The sequence below is a fragment of the Cupressus sempervirens genome, chromosome 3 (assembly GCF_028749045.1).
Source record: "Cupressus sempervirens isolate cs-2001-9-10 chromosome 3, ASM2874904v1, whole genome shotgun sequence".
Taxonomy (NCBI): Eukaryota; Viridiplantae; Streptophyta; class Pinopsida; order Cupressales; family Cupressaceae; genus Cupressus; species Cupressus sempervirens.
The window spans coordinates 575,195,445-575,210,986 of NC_143120.1; the positions used below are offsets into that span (position 1 = coordinate 575,195,445).

Genomic DNA, 15,542 nt, shown 5'->3' on the forward strand with positions numbered 1-15,542 from the left:
TTGCCAAGTAAGGTTTGATTCATTTGCATGCTAACAATACTTCTTATTAAAATAAACCACAGTATCTTTCTGATTCCTTTGATTATCAGCTGCATGACAATATCACGCATAAACTAATAAATGTTTCAAGAACATGTTAAGAAGTGTGTTGGATAGTCAAGAGAACAGTTCTGAATGCTTTTTTTCCCTTTCTATGTAAATGGTTAAGGCTGTCTCTACTTTTGTTGATCTCTATTTCATCTAGAAGTACTATAAATATTCAATTTCAACATTCATTGAAAACTCGTACATAGCAATCTCTATTGACTATAGCAATGGGAGCCTATGCTCCATATTAACTTATCAATTAATTAAGGATGATAATTAATTTTTAATTAATATAATAAGAATAATAATTAATAGTAGTAAGAATTATGTTGATGGACTTTGTTAATTATAATATCATTCATAGATGGAAAACTCTCACTCGGCAAAAACTTGCCAAGCCCCAAAAAACTTGGTAAAAATTCGGCAGTTTTTAAGAAAACTTGGGAACCTAAAAAATAGCTTAAATCTATTTTATTTTTATTTTTTGCAAAATTTAATGAGAAGATGCATCCAACGAGTTAATAAACGAGAACATAAAAGAAACAATCAGAGTTTAGATATATATAAATGCAAAATGGGTATGAAATTGCATTCTCGTGGGAAATGCTGATGGTGGGAAGCAAAATAGTAAATATTTTCTTTAAAACTAGAAGTAAATACATCATAGTAAATAGTTTCTATAAAACTAGAAGTAAATACATCATAGTAAATAGTTTCTATAAAACTAGAAGTAAATACATCATGGAAACATAGTCTAAGTGTGAGTGAGAGCAATTTTGCCCTGGTGGAAGTAATGCTTGTCTTTGGTGTGAGCAAGTAGTTGAGCTAAGTCTGTCAAGACTTAGGAATATAGAATTGACAACAAGTGATTTATGAAAAAATGAGTTTGAATTATTAGAAAATCTTTGTTCTAGCTTCAATTTGACCTCAAATAGCTAGGACAAGTTGTGGGAGATAACTTATACTTAAATGTTATATTTGTATAAATCTTTTTGCAAACAAAAACAGAGCTTAAAAAATGTTTTTTTTTTCTTTAAGATGGTGAAACAATGCTCTACAATGTTACATATTGGGTGGATATTTTCCAACTGATAGTTTTGCTCAAATCCGGTCGCAAAATAGGATGACTAGCCATAGCGTATGAGACAAAGTCTCAACTACCTTAAAGGGAAGGTTCGACCTTCTCATCATTCCTATGATCAACTCAAGGTAAGCAAGAAGTTGAGAAAATCATAAGGGGTGTTATCAATATTCTTTCCTCTTAATTTTTAGGAAAGAATCCACTTACTTGCGGAGCAAGTAATGGGAAAAATGAAATCTCTAACTACACTTCTATCTAATGGGTTGGAAATGGTGATATCGATAAACCAACAACTGAAAGGCTGATTGAAAGCACACCATTTTGGCTCTAAGTCCTAGTCGTCTAATTTATAAGAAAAATCACTACTATTGGCGTGCAAAGACTTCCAGAAGTGGATGATCTCTATTCTATAACTTATTTTTGGTTTTAATCTATTCTATAAGAAAAAAACTCTACCATTGGGGCACAAAGAATTCTAAAAGTAAATAAATTCTAACTATTTTTCGTGAATTTGAGATGGTAACACAAGCTATAGTCAAAGCTTCTAGGCTATGTATTACCAGAACTACACCCAGTGAAAGCTTCGGCTATGATTGCTTCTCAACTCACTATGCTTTATTATTAAACACACAATAATATCACGAGTCAAAGGCAATAGGCACAAACTATAGTCAAAGCTTCTAATTTGCTCTATCACAATTGCTTCCAGTCAAAGCTCCGAACCCAATTGCTTCTTTTATTCACTTTTCTCTCAAATTCGTACTACACAATTAAAATTATGCTTGCACAAGTTTGATAGAGCTTTCTTACAACAAAATATGATTTTTACAATGAGGGGGGACTCCTTTATATAGGCAAAGGAGTTGAGAAAAAAGTGGGAGCAAATTAACCAACTTTGACCTTTTCTAACTAAATGAGAGAAATTATTGGATTACTTGTCATAAGGACATGTAAATCAAAATACATATAATTACAAAATTTTATGCAATACATCCTCTCCAATCTCCAAACATGAAAAAGAGAAGAAAGATGATGAAAGAGAACTAAAACAATCCTAAGGAATGTTCTTAAGTGCCTTAAACTTGATGATGACATCACACTGATTAGGAAGATCTGAGATTTCCATTATCTTTGATATAGCTTCTATTCTAATTGCGTCGGGATATGTTGATTTTACAGCTTTACAGTTTGCCGCAAGAGAATCCTATAGGTGCTTTGCTAAGTATTCATACAAAACAAACCTATTCATTGTGTGAGAACCAACATCTTCAGAATCTAGATCAGCTTTGACTTTGATTGCATATTTTGACATCATCTCCTCTATTGTGACCAAGTTGTCATGCTCGGTAAGAACTTGACACCCATTTGTTTCAAGTAACACATTACCTCAGTTTCAACTTTCAACTTTCAATTGACTAACAATCTTTTAAGGTTGCCTACTACTTCGTTACAAGTTTCCTCAGTGTCTCTTCCTTGTAACCTATGAGTCTATGACACCTATAGAACATTTCACAAGATGGGGTAACATCACATGCAACTAGGCCATCCAAATTAGAATTGGCGATTTCATCCCATTCACATAGAATTTCCTTGGAGGTGTTAGCTCTTGATTTAGAGATGCAATCAGGTCATGTAGCATCTCTTCAATACCTCTAATACATTCAAGGATTTTTATTGCATCTCTAATGGCCTAAACTCCTTCAAAGACAACTTCTCCAAACAAGTTTTTGCCACTTCCATTATCTGCTTCTCTCGAGGAGTTCGAGATGTAGTGACTGCATGTTGCGAAGACTGTTGTTCAATAACCTCATTTAGGAGAACAATCTCCTGCTCGAGCTGATTCTTCTTCTCCCATAACTCATGTTTGCTCTTTGATACATTGGCAAGTGCATCATGAGCATATTGTATAACACCCAACCGTGATTGCTTACCAAGTTTGATTTTGGTGAACTTGTAATCTAAACAGTTAAGTTCTTCGGCCGATTTGTCCACAAATGCTTCAACAACCTCTACAAACTTAGTCTTATCGGAATCAACTATGTTCTTTGTAACAATCTTATCTTTCAAAGATTTAGACTTAGTTTTTTTGATAGGAAGATTATTTGGGGGCAAAACAACCTTCCTTCTCTTCATAGTGATCTTGCCCAACCAAGCTGGCAAACTAAAACCTTCATTTGCCGGATTAGGTACAGTGGAAACAATTGACATTAATCCCGATTGTATTTCCGTTGTGACTTAACATGCTTCAGTTTGCATAGTTGTACCGAGAGGTGCCTGTTGAGAAGATTTTGTCGTGAATGCTTCAAAACCAATCATTGAAGTATCAAGTTGGGAAACTGACCTTTGATGAATGTTGGGAATTCTTGAAATATGTTTCCCAAATTCTCACACTGCTCAGCGGTGAGAATAAGAGGAGGTGTTGAGGAGATAGGAAGTGCTAATGTATTCACCTTCGAGGTTGGAATGGTAGGTATAAAAATAGAGGAAAAAAAATCCACATCATCATCTATAGCACCCAAAAAAGGTGTTTCCTAAATGGAAGGATCTTGATGTGGAGGAGAAATAATCATAAACTCCCCTTCTTCCACTTCATCCTCCTCATCAAGTTCTTGAGCTTGCACAGGTGCTTGTGAAGATTCTTGAGGTGACATAGATCCCTTTTCACCTTTCAACTTAAACTCGAGGGATTTAGCCAGAATAGAAGAAGATGCACCATCTTTTCTAGAAATTTCCAGCTAGCATTTCCTTCCAGCTAGTGCAAAACTACCACGGTCTACCTCGAGCTTAGGATTAACCCAGTTTAGGCCTTTGATTTTTAACCATTTGTTGGTATTTACCAAGATAGACTGAAATATATCAAAAATGGATACGCCTTCTTTCTATTACCACTGTATAAGAAAATGACACTGCTTGTCAAAACCAACACAAGGGTATTTGGGATCAAGAACATTGCCATCATCTTCAATCTGGAGATTGGGTGGGATTTTGAGCATGTTAAGATGTATGATCTGCTGCAAAGTGAGTCTGCAGTAGTCCATTCTCATGATGTCCAACTCCATGCATAGGTCAATCCATATGTCCTCTATGTGATGAACATGGGTGAATGCTCTTTTGATCATTGAGTGCATTCCTTGATAATCAAAATCATATCTAGCTTTGAACCTCTTCAATGTGATAAGATGAAGTTTTGCCTCCATATTCTTCACCTTGTAGACTGAATTTATCATATATTGACCAATTAGCAAGGGATTGGATATAGTGATACTGAAACCTGGCTTGTGTTGAATATTTTGATATAATTGTACTTCCATAACCTGTTGGGCTAATTCCATCAGTATGATCTTATCTATAGCATATCTCGGCAAAGTATATGGTTCTCTTTTGAAGTAGCCAACTCTCAAATAAGTGAAAGTTGGAAACTGCAAAAAGATAACACCAAATTGATTAACCCTATTCTAAGCTTCATTTGACACTCGCTTGATGACCAACTATTTATCAAACAAACAACAGAAATATCCAACAAATATATCTGGGATTCTCTTGTAGTGATTTTGTTGTTTACCAAGGTGAGTTGATCACAATAGCCCTAGATAGGAACTTGTAACCAATCCCTGTTGGTGGAAAGACCTGAGAAAGATCCCATGGATGCAGCTATGTAGACCAAGTAGGAGTTCATGTAAAATGCCGCTGAGGTTCCCACATCAAGCAACTGCTCACAAATAGTGATACTGATAAGCTCACCCTAGAAGATAGGTTCTTTATTGTCGAACATCTGAAAGATGAATTTGTACATCTATGGCTCGAAATCACTAGAATCCTTGAGACCACATATTCTGCCAAGGAGATTAATCAAGTCTTTGCATTCTAGCTTAGAACTAGATCTGTGAAGGGTTTTAGGTCATCTTGAGAAATTGTTTCTTTTAGAATCCAAGGAGTAGGAGTTTATATATTTTTGATAAGTTGCTTTATTATTATCCCATATCTTGTGCGATATTTCTTTTGTTAGATTCACACATTCTACAATTTGAGGTACCTCGAAAATTTGTTTAATAACCTCGGGATCAAGGCTAATGATAATCTTCCCATTTGCATATTTGATAGTCTTGGACTTTGGGATGAAACTCTTTGCACATCCCAAAAAAAATTTGGTTCTAGGGAAGCCATAGGGAAAGTAGACACCAAGTGAATATTGCTCTTTTTAATACGTCTCATCTCTTGATTTGTAGGGGCTTCAATCCTTGGCAAGAAATCGGCCATGCCAACGTGCCCAATCTCTGTGTTAGAAACATTATCTAGAGGTGATGAAACTTGAGATGTAGTTGCATGAGCTAACTCTTTGTCATATTCGTACTTCATCTTTCTTTTAGATTTCAATGATGAGGGCATATCTTGTGTTGCAACATGAAAATTCCAAAATGTGAACATATCATCAAAAGATATTGATTCCCTAAAGACGTTGATTTTGGATCAGCAACAAAGGATCTTTGAAGGACAAAATGCTTGGAGTATGGATCAAATACTCTAAGATCTTGTGTACTGACCATAAATGAAATGGTAGGCATATGCAAAGGCTAAAATGTGATACAAGGAGATTAAAGCATGTGGGAAAAGAATAAATCCTTATGTAAATGCTTTGAGAAATGAAGGTTAAACACGTGGAAATGCGTGCAAATGATGATTTTTGACTTTTAAAGAGTGACCTTTAGCCAAAACTAGGTTCTCTGGATGCAATTACATATAAAGTAATTTACAATTAATAATGACTTGATGCAAACATGCGATTGGGTTCCAAGGATGGAAATGTGTGTAAGTGAGAATGAAGAATGAGATTACATGTAAGTGCAGATGGAGGATGAGATTACATGTAATCACATATTGGGAACGAGATGCAATGTGCCATAGTATGTAATGATGGATGTGAAGTGAAATGATGCATTTGCATGAAAAGGTGAAAAACGGAATGAAGTGAAATGCACCTAAATTCTTGTGAAAGAACTTGCAACTTCTTCAAAAAGAAGAAAAATGGAAAATCAAGCAAACAACCAATGAAAACAAACACATACCTTTGGTTTTAGACGCAAACATGTCAACAAGCAAGTTGTTCTTTTATACAAATTTGAATTTGGATTTTAGGAAAAATCCAAGCATGTGAAAATGAAGGTTTTCATTTTATTTAAAGAGATTTTGCACTTTTCGTGGCATATATTTGGACAAATGTGCAAAAGAAAGCCATAATATGTAGCAAAATAGCAAGATAAGGATGAATTAATGAGCAAAGTTGAAAATGTCTACTTGGAGATCAAAGAGCCAAAAATAGGAAGAATGATAGATTTGAAGACCAATTCTCCTCCAAATCCGAATTCACAAACAACTAACTTGACTCTTTCAACCTTGCAAGTGATGGATGATTGATGAGAAATCAATGGATGTTTTGGCATTGATTTGCCAAAAAAAAATGGTTGAAGATCTCCAAGAATCAAACCTTTTTTTGCCCAAAACCCAAGTAGAAGCTGTTTTTACCAAAAAAGTGATTTCACAAAGCCATGGCATGTAACATTTTTGGCATTTAAAGGCAAAAGCATGATCATTAATGGAAATGACATGGATAAAAACCACCAAACAATGCTTCTTTGGACCAAATCATGATAAAAAAAAACCTAAAATGGATGTTTTTGATGAAAATGTGACTTCAAATCTCAATAAAATACAGCGAATTCTTCATGGATACCAACATCTAGGGCATGAGAATGCCTAAAGATACAAAAATGACTTTCTTCTTGTAAATTTCAAGCCATATTTTGAGCAGATGTGGGATTTTTGAAGAAAAACGTGTTCTTGGGGAGTAAGAACATAGTTTTGCACTTAAATCTTCAAAATCGGGTTCTATTTTTTCACACGTGTCTCCAAGGAAAATTGCACTCTAGGAGGGAGATTGCATCTTTTAAATATCTTCAAATGGAGTCTTTCATGCAAATCACACTCTTGGAGTGCATTTGCATGTTTTAAATTACATGCATTTGGCTTCTAAGTGCAAATCACACTCTTGGAGTGCATTGACATATTTTAAAACTTGTATTGGAATGCCTTGATGCAAATCGCACTCTAGGAGTGAGATTACATGCTTTAAAAACCTGCCAAAATAAGCCTCTAGTGTAAAATCTCACTCTTCAATGGGCACTGCATGTTTTAAAAAGGCTCCAAGATGCAAATTGCACTCTTGGAGAGGCATTACACATTTTGAAATGAATGCATTTACATGTTTAAAGTGTTTTGACATGCCTTTTTAGTGCAAAATTGTGGTCTCTAGAGGCATTTGCATATTTACATGCAAATAGGTTGAAAGATGTGTAATTGAACAACTTAAGTGATCAATTAAGCACATGACTAATTGATTTTTGAGGAAATGTCACTTAATTGGGTCAAAAATAACATTTGCATAATATAATTAACATATTATGAGCAACTATGATTTCAAAATGTACTATTTAACTTATATGTTTTATAGTTGCATCTAGAGAATCCACTTTCGGGGCACTAAAATGATCATGTAGTTTGATTGCCAATTTCGATTAAGCCCTAAGCTAGACCAAATCGAAGGAAAAACCAAAAGCAATGATTTGAGCAAAGCCAAAAGACCAAAAGCTAACAAACACACACTCAAAAAATCCAAAAAAGGACGTTGAAAGATTTAAAAAAACAAGCATAGGCTCAACAAATTGAAAAACCAAAGAGACTTGATGAAAGACTTTAGTGAAAGGATTCATTATATCAATTAGAGTCAATTGGTTGATCAATGTTATCCAATTAAATAATGAATTAACTCAGAGAAATGTGAAACTAAAATGAAAAAGTTTCGTACTGTTACCTATATTCTGTGGTGACAATGCTATATTTGTATAAATCCTCCTACAAATAACCTTTTTTAACTTTTAGATGCTAAAACATTGCTCTACAATGCTACAAATGCAAATTGGTATCAATAAATGACATTTTTGGGTGTTTAACCTTTGATGATTCCACCGCACGGGTGACTGTTTTTAAAAAACTTAGCACTTTTGGTCCTATTCATTTTTCTCTGTAAAACTTGTCAAATTGGAAAACTTGGTGATTAAACTGTGAGTTTTCCATCTATGATCTATTTAATAATGCCAATATATTCAATCATTCAATTATTAATGCTTAGTTGATATATTCAATTAATAAATATTTATTAAATATTTATTCAGACAGGTGTTATCATGCACATTCCAAACAAGGGATGTTAGACCTAGGTGAGCCTAAACTTGAGGACCTAAAAGAAGATTGGGGTCCTTTTTTTCAACGAAGTGTGTGTCCAAGGCACAACAACTTCCCTATGACACTTTTCAGGAACTCGGATTATTACTAGGCCTGATGTCTATTCCTAGCATAATTTTGTCACATTTTGATACCTAGTGACTACTAGTGTCCTGTGACTATAATGATGTAGTTTGTACTTGTTAGTTTTTATTATTCAAGAAACACTAAATTCTGAATGTAAGGAATTCAACCCAAAGAGAAGATAACCCTTTCTTGAGTCTTGACCAAAGAACCAAAATATGGAATTGGATCGGAATCAGCAAGGTTGACTCGACTCGTGAATTGACCATGAATCGCCTACAAATTTGTAAAGTAAGAAAAACCTTGAAATTTAGAGATCTTAATAATTTTGAACTTCTTTCATGCACCCTTTATTTAATTTTACTTAAACACACTATAACATCATCAAATAGAAGGTAAAGCCTAACATACATAAACAAGGAACATAAATGATAAATCTATCACGTAAGTAAAATTTTTGGGGATTCTTGGGGAAGATTTTGCCAATTTTTGGATGATTTCAGGTGACTTTTGGCAGTTTTTGGAGAAATCACCCAAACTACAATGGGTCAGCAAAAATCGGCCAGGCCAAGACGAATTTCTGAATCACCTAATCTGGATGAATCGTGGCGATTTTTGTTACTTTGAAGTTTGATCTGACACTAACAAAAAGTTCGGACCTTCACTCAATGCTTTTCTTGAACTTTGTGGAACAGAGTGATTCCCAAGTCTGTTTGCAATCTTTATGAAATTAATTTTGGAAATAATGAAGACTGAATTTTTTTAATTGGTAAATACTTGAAATGCAAATTTTCAAAATGCCCAGAATAATGACATGCATGACCTTTCTGAAATTATGCAGACACACAAAACATTAAAACATGTGCCCTAGCCTTGCGACTACCTTTATGCACATAATATGGTGGTGTTTGTGTTTTCCTCCAATTTTCAACAGAAAATACATGATAATGTTAGTTGTGACCTTGAGACAATTTTGAAGGATGTACTTGGTTTTAGATAGAAGTCTCTGACTTTTAATGAAATGGTGCTCAAACCTTCAGCAATTGCATGTACCTTCTCTTCCCAATTGCTTTGAAATCCATACCAGCAATTTGATGTGGCTTTGATATTTCATATTAGTGTTGGTAAGAATCAAACAGTGATATAAAATTTGGCATGTGTTCCATGTTGAGAGTATTGCATTATATTAATGATCATAGGCCAAAACGAGCATGTATTTACATACTAAAAATATACGTTGACTATAAATAGAATAAAAGTACAACAAATTGACAAGCTACTCCAACTTACAAATGACACAGATAGTTTGTTAGAATATTAAACTAATAACCTGATAGCAAAAAGGAATAACCAGATCCAGAAAATTAGAAATGTTTCTCCGTTATTTTTGTTGTTGAAAATACTTCTCTTGTCCATCAGTTCATATTGCATCATGAGGTAATTCACATTAGACGAGCTTGATATTTTTTTATTTACTGGGAATCTTTTTCTCATGAGATGTCCTATTGCAGGTCTTGCTGTCGAACTAACGGTTTAGGTTTTCTGTTATCACCCAACCACCTAAATGTAGCTCTGACAAGATCTCGGCACCATTTAATTGTTATTGGAAAGGCATCAAACTTGAAAAGTAGTCCAATGTGGAAAAAGTTTCTGTCAGATGCTGCAAGGTAATTCCTATATTGTTATCTACTCATTGTGACATCTTTTATCCTAGACCATTTAATGATGTTCTTGAATTGTCATTGCGTTTCAATATCTGGAATAGGTTGATGCATAATTTAGTAGCCAGTAACATGGTTTTCTTGTGCAACCAATTTGTTTCTCATTACAACTACAGCACCGAAAGTGACTCATTTATGATGATTTTGTAGAGAGTGAAAGACATTTGGTTAGGTGTGAAGGATGCTTAGAGTAGTCGGTACATAAAAATGGCTCTGTATTGGGGATTTAATTAGCTTAGGCCTAAGAGCAAAATTGTAGAACAAATAGCATGCAATTGATACTGAACAAAATCAGTAATATATTCATATTGGGATCAAATAAGTTGAAGCAGAACGTATGTGGCATTTGCTATGACCAATAACAAGCTTGCACATGAATTTTCAAAACATTTAATTGAAGCTAGAAGGCTTTATTCATGTATCCAAAAAATTCAATCTATGTGAAGACAATTTGGATGGCCAAGGCATCTTAATTGATATCCATCAACCAGTTTAGACAGTATTTTGTTGCATGTGTAACATGAAATTCTAAGGTTAACATAAGAAACAGCCAAATTATTGGAATAAATATTGAATTATTATGCATTCTGTATGGAGCATCAATCTTGCCAAACGTAACAACAGTAGTTTGTACATAATATTTCTTTTAATGCCATATTCCCTTTGAAGGAACCTGATTATTTATCACAATTTGTTTTGCTTTACAAAACCTCATTTAGGTACTTTTATAATTCATCGAGAAATGATTTAGCACCTATATGCTAATCATTTTTTAACTTCACATTTAGCTTGGATATTGCACAATGTAATGTTGTTCATGTAAACCACTTTCAGATATTCAATGTGATGTATATAACTAGTAATTTCTTATTTTCTATGATAATAAATTTTACAGATTTTATTTTCATCTTGAATGTATTGCGTGAAATTTTATTAATATGTAGAGCACTGCAAATTGTCTTCTTTGCTTCTCGGATTGAATCAATGTTTGTGTCATAGTTGAAAAATTTGGACTTGGCAATCGCTTGGTGGCTCCAAATTCCGAAAACATGGGACTCAAGACAAAACTTTCCAATAACTCAACAAATTTATCTAACGCTAAAAAATACATAATTTGTTTCTGAAAATTCTTCGACAACACATATTTTAGTAAATTTATAGGCTTCTCATATATAAATCATATTATTTACATATTATTTCCCTAAAAATGGGTTCAACCTCTAAATGAGTTATACTGTAATACAACTTACAAGAGCCATGTCATATGTAAAAACTGCCATGTCTAAAGAAATATTTGCTAAGTTGTCAGTATGGCTACGGGTACGAGAACTCAGTACATGGTTATGGGCTTCTATTTTTTTGCCCTTGGGTATGTGTGTTTTTGTGCTACATACAAATAACTTAAAGAAATATACCTAGCTGTAAAACTAAATACATTTGATAGCATGATGCTTCATCATCGATCAATGTCAAATGCCAAAGATAAGTATTAAATGCCAATTAATAGTTCAGAGTTTCAATATTATGTCATAAGCCATATAATATATATCATATATTTCTAGGTTCACAATTTAAGTGAAAATCATTACAATTACAAAGTTGACAAAACTGTCTTCTATCTTCAATGTTCACCAAGTATCAAAAGGGTCTATGCAATGTCCCATCTTCAGGTTTAAGAATTTGAATGCTGGAACCTGCAACAATTCATTAGTACAACATAGACAAATGTGTATTAAACATGTTAGAAATATTGAACTAATAAAGTATGAGTCTAAATACTACCCTTTCTAACCCCTCCACCAATCATGTGCTGCTCCACCAAGAAGGATTATGGCGAATTGATTTCTTCTTCCTCTATCATGGGATTTAAAATAAAAATGTGTTTAGTTTTCATAACCATTGATGGGCTGAAATCTCCCCTAATCCATTAAAAATTGGAATTGCTACTGTGCTTCCTTTGCATTTGAGTTCTTCATTCATATACCCTCTAGGAATCTCTCTTCTCTTATCCTCACAAAATTCCCTAAATGAGACTACTTCCTTAATGTCAGCTTCTAGATCTGCATATGTTCTTGCAATGTATTCAGTGATAGTCAAGGGTTGCTCTACCCTTTCCTCCTCTCTTAGGTTTACTCTGCTAGGTAGGAATGTGGGTTTGTGGAAGGCTGGAACTCAAAGTTATAATGTTATTTTTAGATTGGATTGACCTAGTTTCTCTCCGTAAGTTTGGTTGACTTCTTAAATTGTTGATTGAGTTTCTCATGTTGTGTAAGGCTTGTACGAGGGCTTGATTTGACTTCTTCATTTGATTGAGTATATTTTGATTAGTTTGATTGGTTTGCTCCATATATGATCTCACCTCATTTGCCAAGTCATTCATTGTAGTTTTTTGTGTTATCCTCTCGTAAGTTTGCATAAGCCTTTACTCACAAGGTGGTAGGATTATGCTCTAATGCCATTGTAATATCCGTTCTCTAGGATTAAAAATTTGAACTATGGAACCTACAACAATTTGTTAGTACAATATAGGTAAATGTATATTAAACATGTTAGAATATTGAACTAATTAAGTATGATTCTAAATACTACCCTTTCTAACCCCTCCTAATCCCTCTGAAGAAACTCTCCTCAAATCATCTAACCCTCTTGTGAGAATTACTTCCTGATTAGGTAATCATCAGATAAAGAGCATCTTCCTATGGCCTCTTTGGTATCTCTGATTATACACTTTATAACACTACTTGGTAGATCCCACCTCTAACCAAGTCTTTTATCTCTGACATGTCCATATTTTTTACCAATACAATATATATATATTCCCCTAGAGATTCATAATGAAGCTCTCCTTGGATTCTGACTTGGGATCTTCAACACTCATAGCGAATGTCCTCTAAATTCAACATTCAAATTAATGTTGTCTATTCTTTAATTCTCTATTAGAGAAACCCATGATGCTCCTCAAATCGACTTGGATTTATCTATAAATCACAAATTCTCATTTCATCATTTTTAATGTAAAATTTGCATTAACTTGCACTTACCTCCTTGTATCACTATTATGTTCCTTGTTAACCTTTGACTTCTGTATATTATCTTTGTGAGAATATTTCACTACCCGTTAGTGTTTCCTTTAAGTCTTATTGCTATCCAGAAAATCCCTTACTCCTAAAGTTAATAATATCTTAATCGCAGATATGCTAAGTGACTGTATCGAAGATGTTGGTAGTGATATTAATTCAACTTCCTTCTAAGTTTGACTAGTGTCGCAAATAGGTGTTGTTATCTTTTGATGGAATCTAATATCGTCTTGTCGCTCTTCCCAATTTGCATGATGATTCGTGCGTTGTCTTGTTTGGACCGTACCTCTGCTTGTCTATATCACTCCTTATCAATTACATGTTCTTAATGCTCAACAATTATTGGTGATTGGGTTCTTGCCCCTTTGTTTGTCATTTCTGCCAATTGTTTAGTCGGTTGAAGCTTCCAGTTAATGGTGGGGATTGGTTAGCTTCTGAACTTCTATGTCTCCTTATCGTTTCTTACACGTATATTCTTTTGTTCACATTGATTGTTCGATGCCTCCTTCCTTTCTCTGATATTCATATGTATATGCTCAAGTTTGACCAATATTAGTTTATATCGGAGGTTGAATTTGCTAAATTGCAGTTTGTTTGAATAGGCGGCTATAGTTTGATATTATATTATATCATAAAAATATATTTAGTTATTTATGAAAGAATATTGCGGAGTGGTTAGTTTATTATTTGTTTATTAATTGTTTATTATGATTTCATTATTTGTTAAACATTGGTGATAATCTCTATTTTAATTGTTCATTATTATATACATATTTCAAATACATTTGAATTTCTCATCTAGGAAACTACATGAAATACATACGAATTTCTTATTTAGGAAGTTACATTTATTAGTTGGAACTTACTGTGGGGTTATTACAATCCCTCCTCAATTTTGCTTGTCCTCAGGGAATTTGAGGCTTTCTACCTTTTCCCAAGTGGCATCTTTATTTGGCAATCCCTTCCATTTCATTAAGAGTCCATTCATAGTTCTATTTCTTAGTGCCTTTTCTCTAGTATGAAAAATCACTTCAAGTTCCAAGATGAGTTGTTCCTTGCCATCAAGTGGGGGTAGTTCTGGACGTGGTGCTATGTGTTGGCATAAAACCCTATTTTTTATTTCGTTCTTGCTGCCCCCCAACAACCACCTAGAATAATGTCCCTTTGTTCAATAGCAGAGACATAGGCGGGGCGGTACCATTACTTATACATGGAATACATTGTGAATTCGACTATTGCCAGGTAATTCTAACTCATAGGCCACTTCTCTAACCCTTTTGATTACTTTATATGGTCCATAGAATCAAGGTTTGAGTTTCTCTGTCCCATTTTTCTTAATAGATGATTGTTTATATGGCTTTAGTCACAAGTACACTAGATCTCCTTCCTGAAATGATTGTTACACTCTATTCTTATTTGCATAAAGTTTTTGCTGATTCAATGCAATATGCAAATTCTCTTTCAATTCTTTCATAATATTGATGTTTCTTTGGATGAATTCTTGTGCACTGGGTACCCTACTTTCTAGGATAATTATGACTCTGAAAGTTTTGGCTTCATAAGCATACAATGCTTTGAAGGGGCTCATCCTTATGGACATGTAATTTGTTTTATTATAACAATACTCCCCTAAGTGTAGCCATTTGATCCAAGCAGTTTGATGTCTTGTGAAATTATTTCTTAGGTGTCCCTCTATCCACTTATTCACGATCGCAATTTTCCCATCAGTTTGTGGGTGATAACTAGTGCTAGGAGTGAGTGAAGTTCTTGCTAGTCTAAATAGTTCTTTCCAAAATTTGTTGAGGAATTTTCTATTTCTATCACTTACAATGTTCAGGGGTAATCCATGGAAACGAAACATTTCTTTGAAAATTATTTCCGCTATTTGGGGTGTCTTATATTCAGTAGAGATTTGGAAGAAGTGTGCAAATTTTGTGAGTCTGTCCACCACTACATAGATGTTGTCCTTCACCTAAACTTTGGGGAACCCTATTATGAAGTCCATAGATATACTGTCCCACTTTTGGTTTGGGATAGGCAATGGTTGTAGTAGTCCTACAGGATGTGATTGCTCAACTTAATTTTTTTGATAGGTTATACATTCTTGTACATATTTTTGTATGTCTCCTTTTAATCCTTTCCATGAATATCTCTCTTACGTGTTTATATGTCTTGTAATACATGGGGTGACTTGCTAAAGGGTTATCATGATAAACC

At 34.0% G+C, this 15,542-nt stretch overlaps 1 protein-coding gene across 2 annotated transcripts in view; it reads left to right on the plus strand.

The window, feature by feature from the left end:
- LOC149567729 (uncharacterized) overlaps positions 1-15,542 on the plus strand; it is a 379,835-nt gene that overhangs the window by 317,025 nt on the left and 47,268 nt on the right. For both annotated transcript variants that reach the window (XM_089820995.1, XM_089820994.1), the window contains one exon: positions 10,039-10,194. In XM_089820995.1, the coding sequence (XP_089677121.1) occupies positions 10,039-10,194 (156 nt within the window). The remainder of the gene's footprint in view (positions 1-10,038; positions 10,195-15,542) is intronic.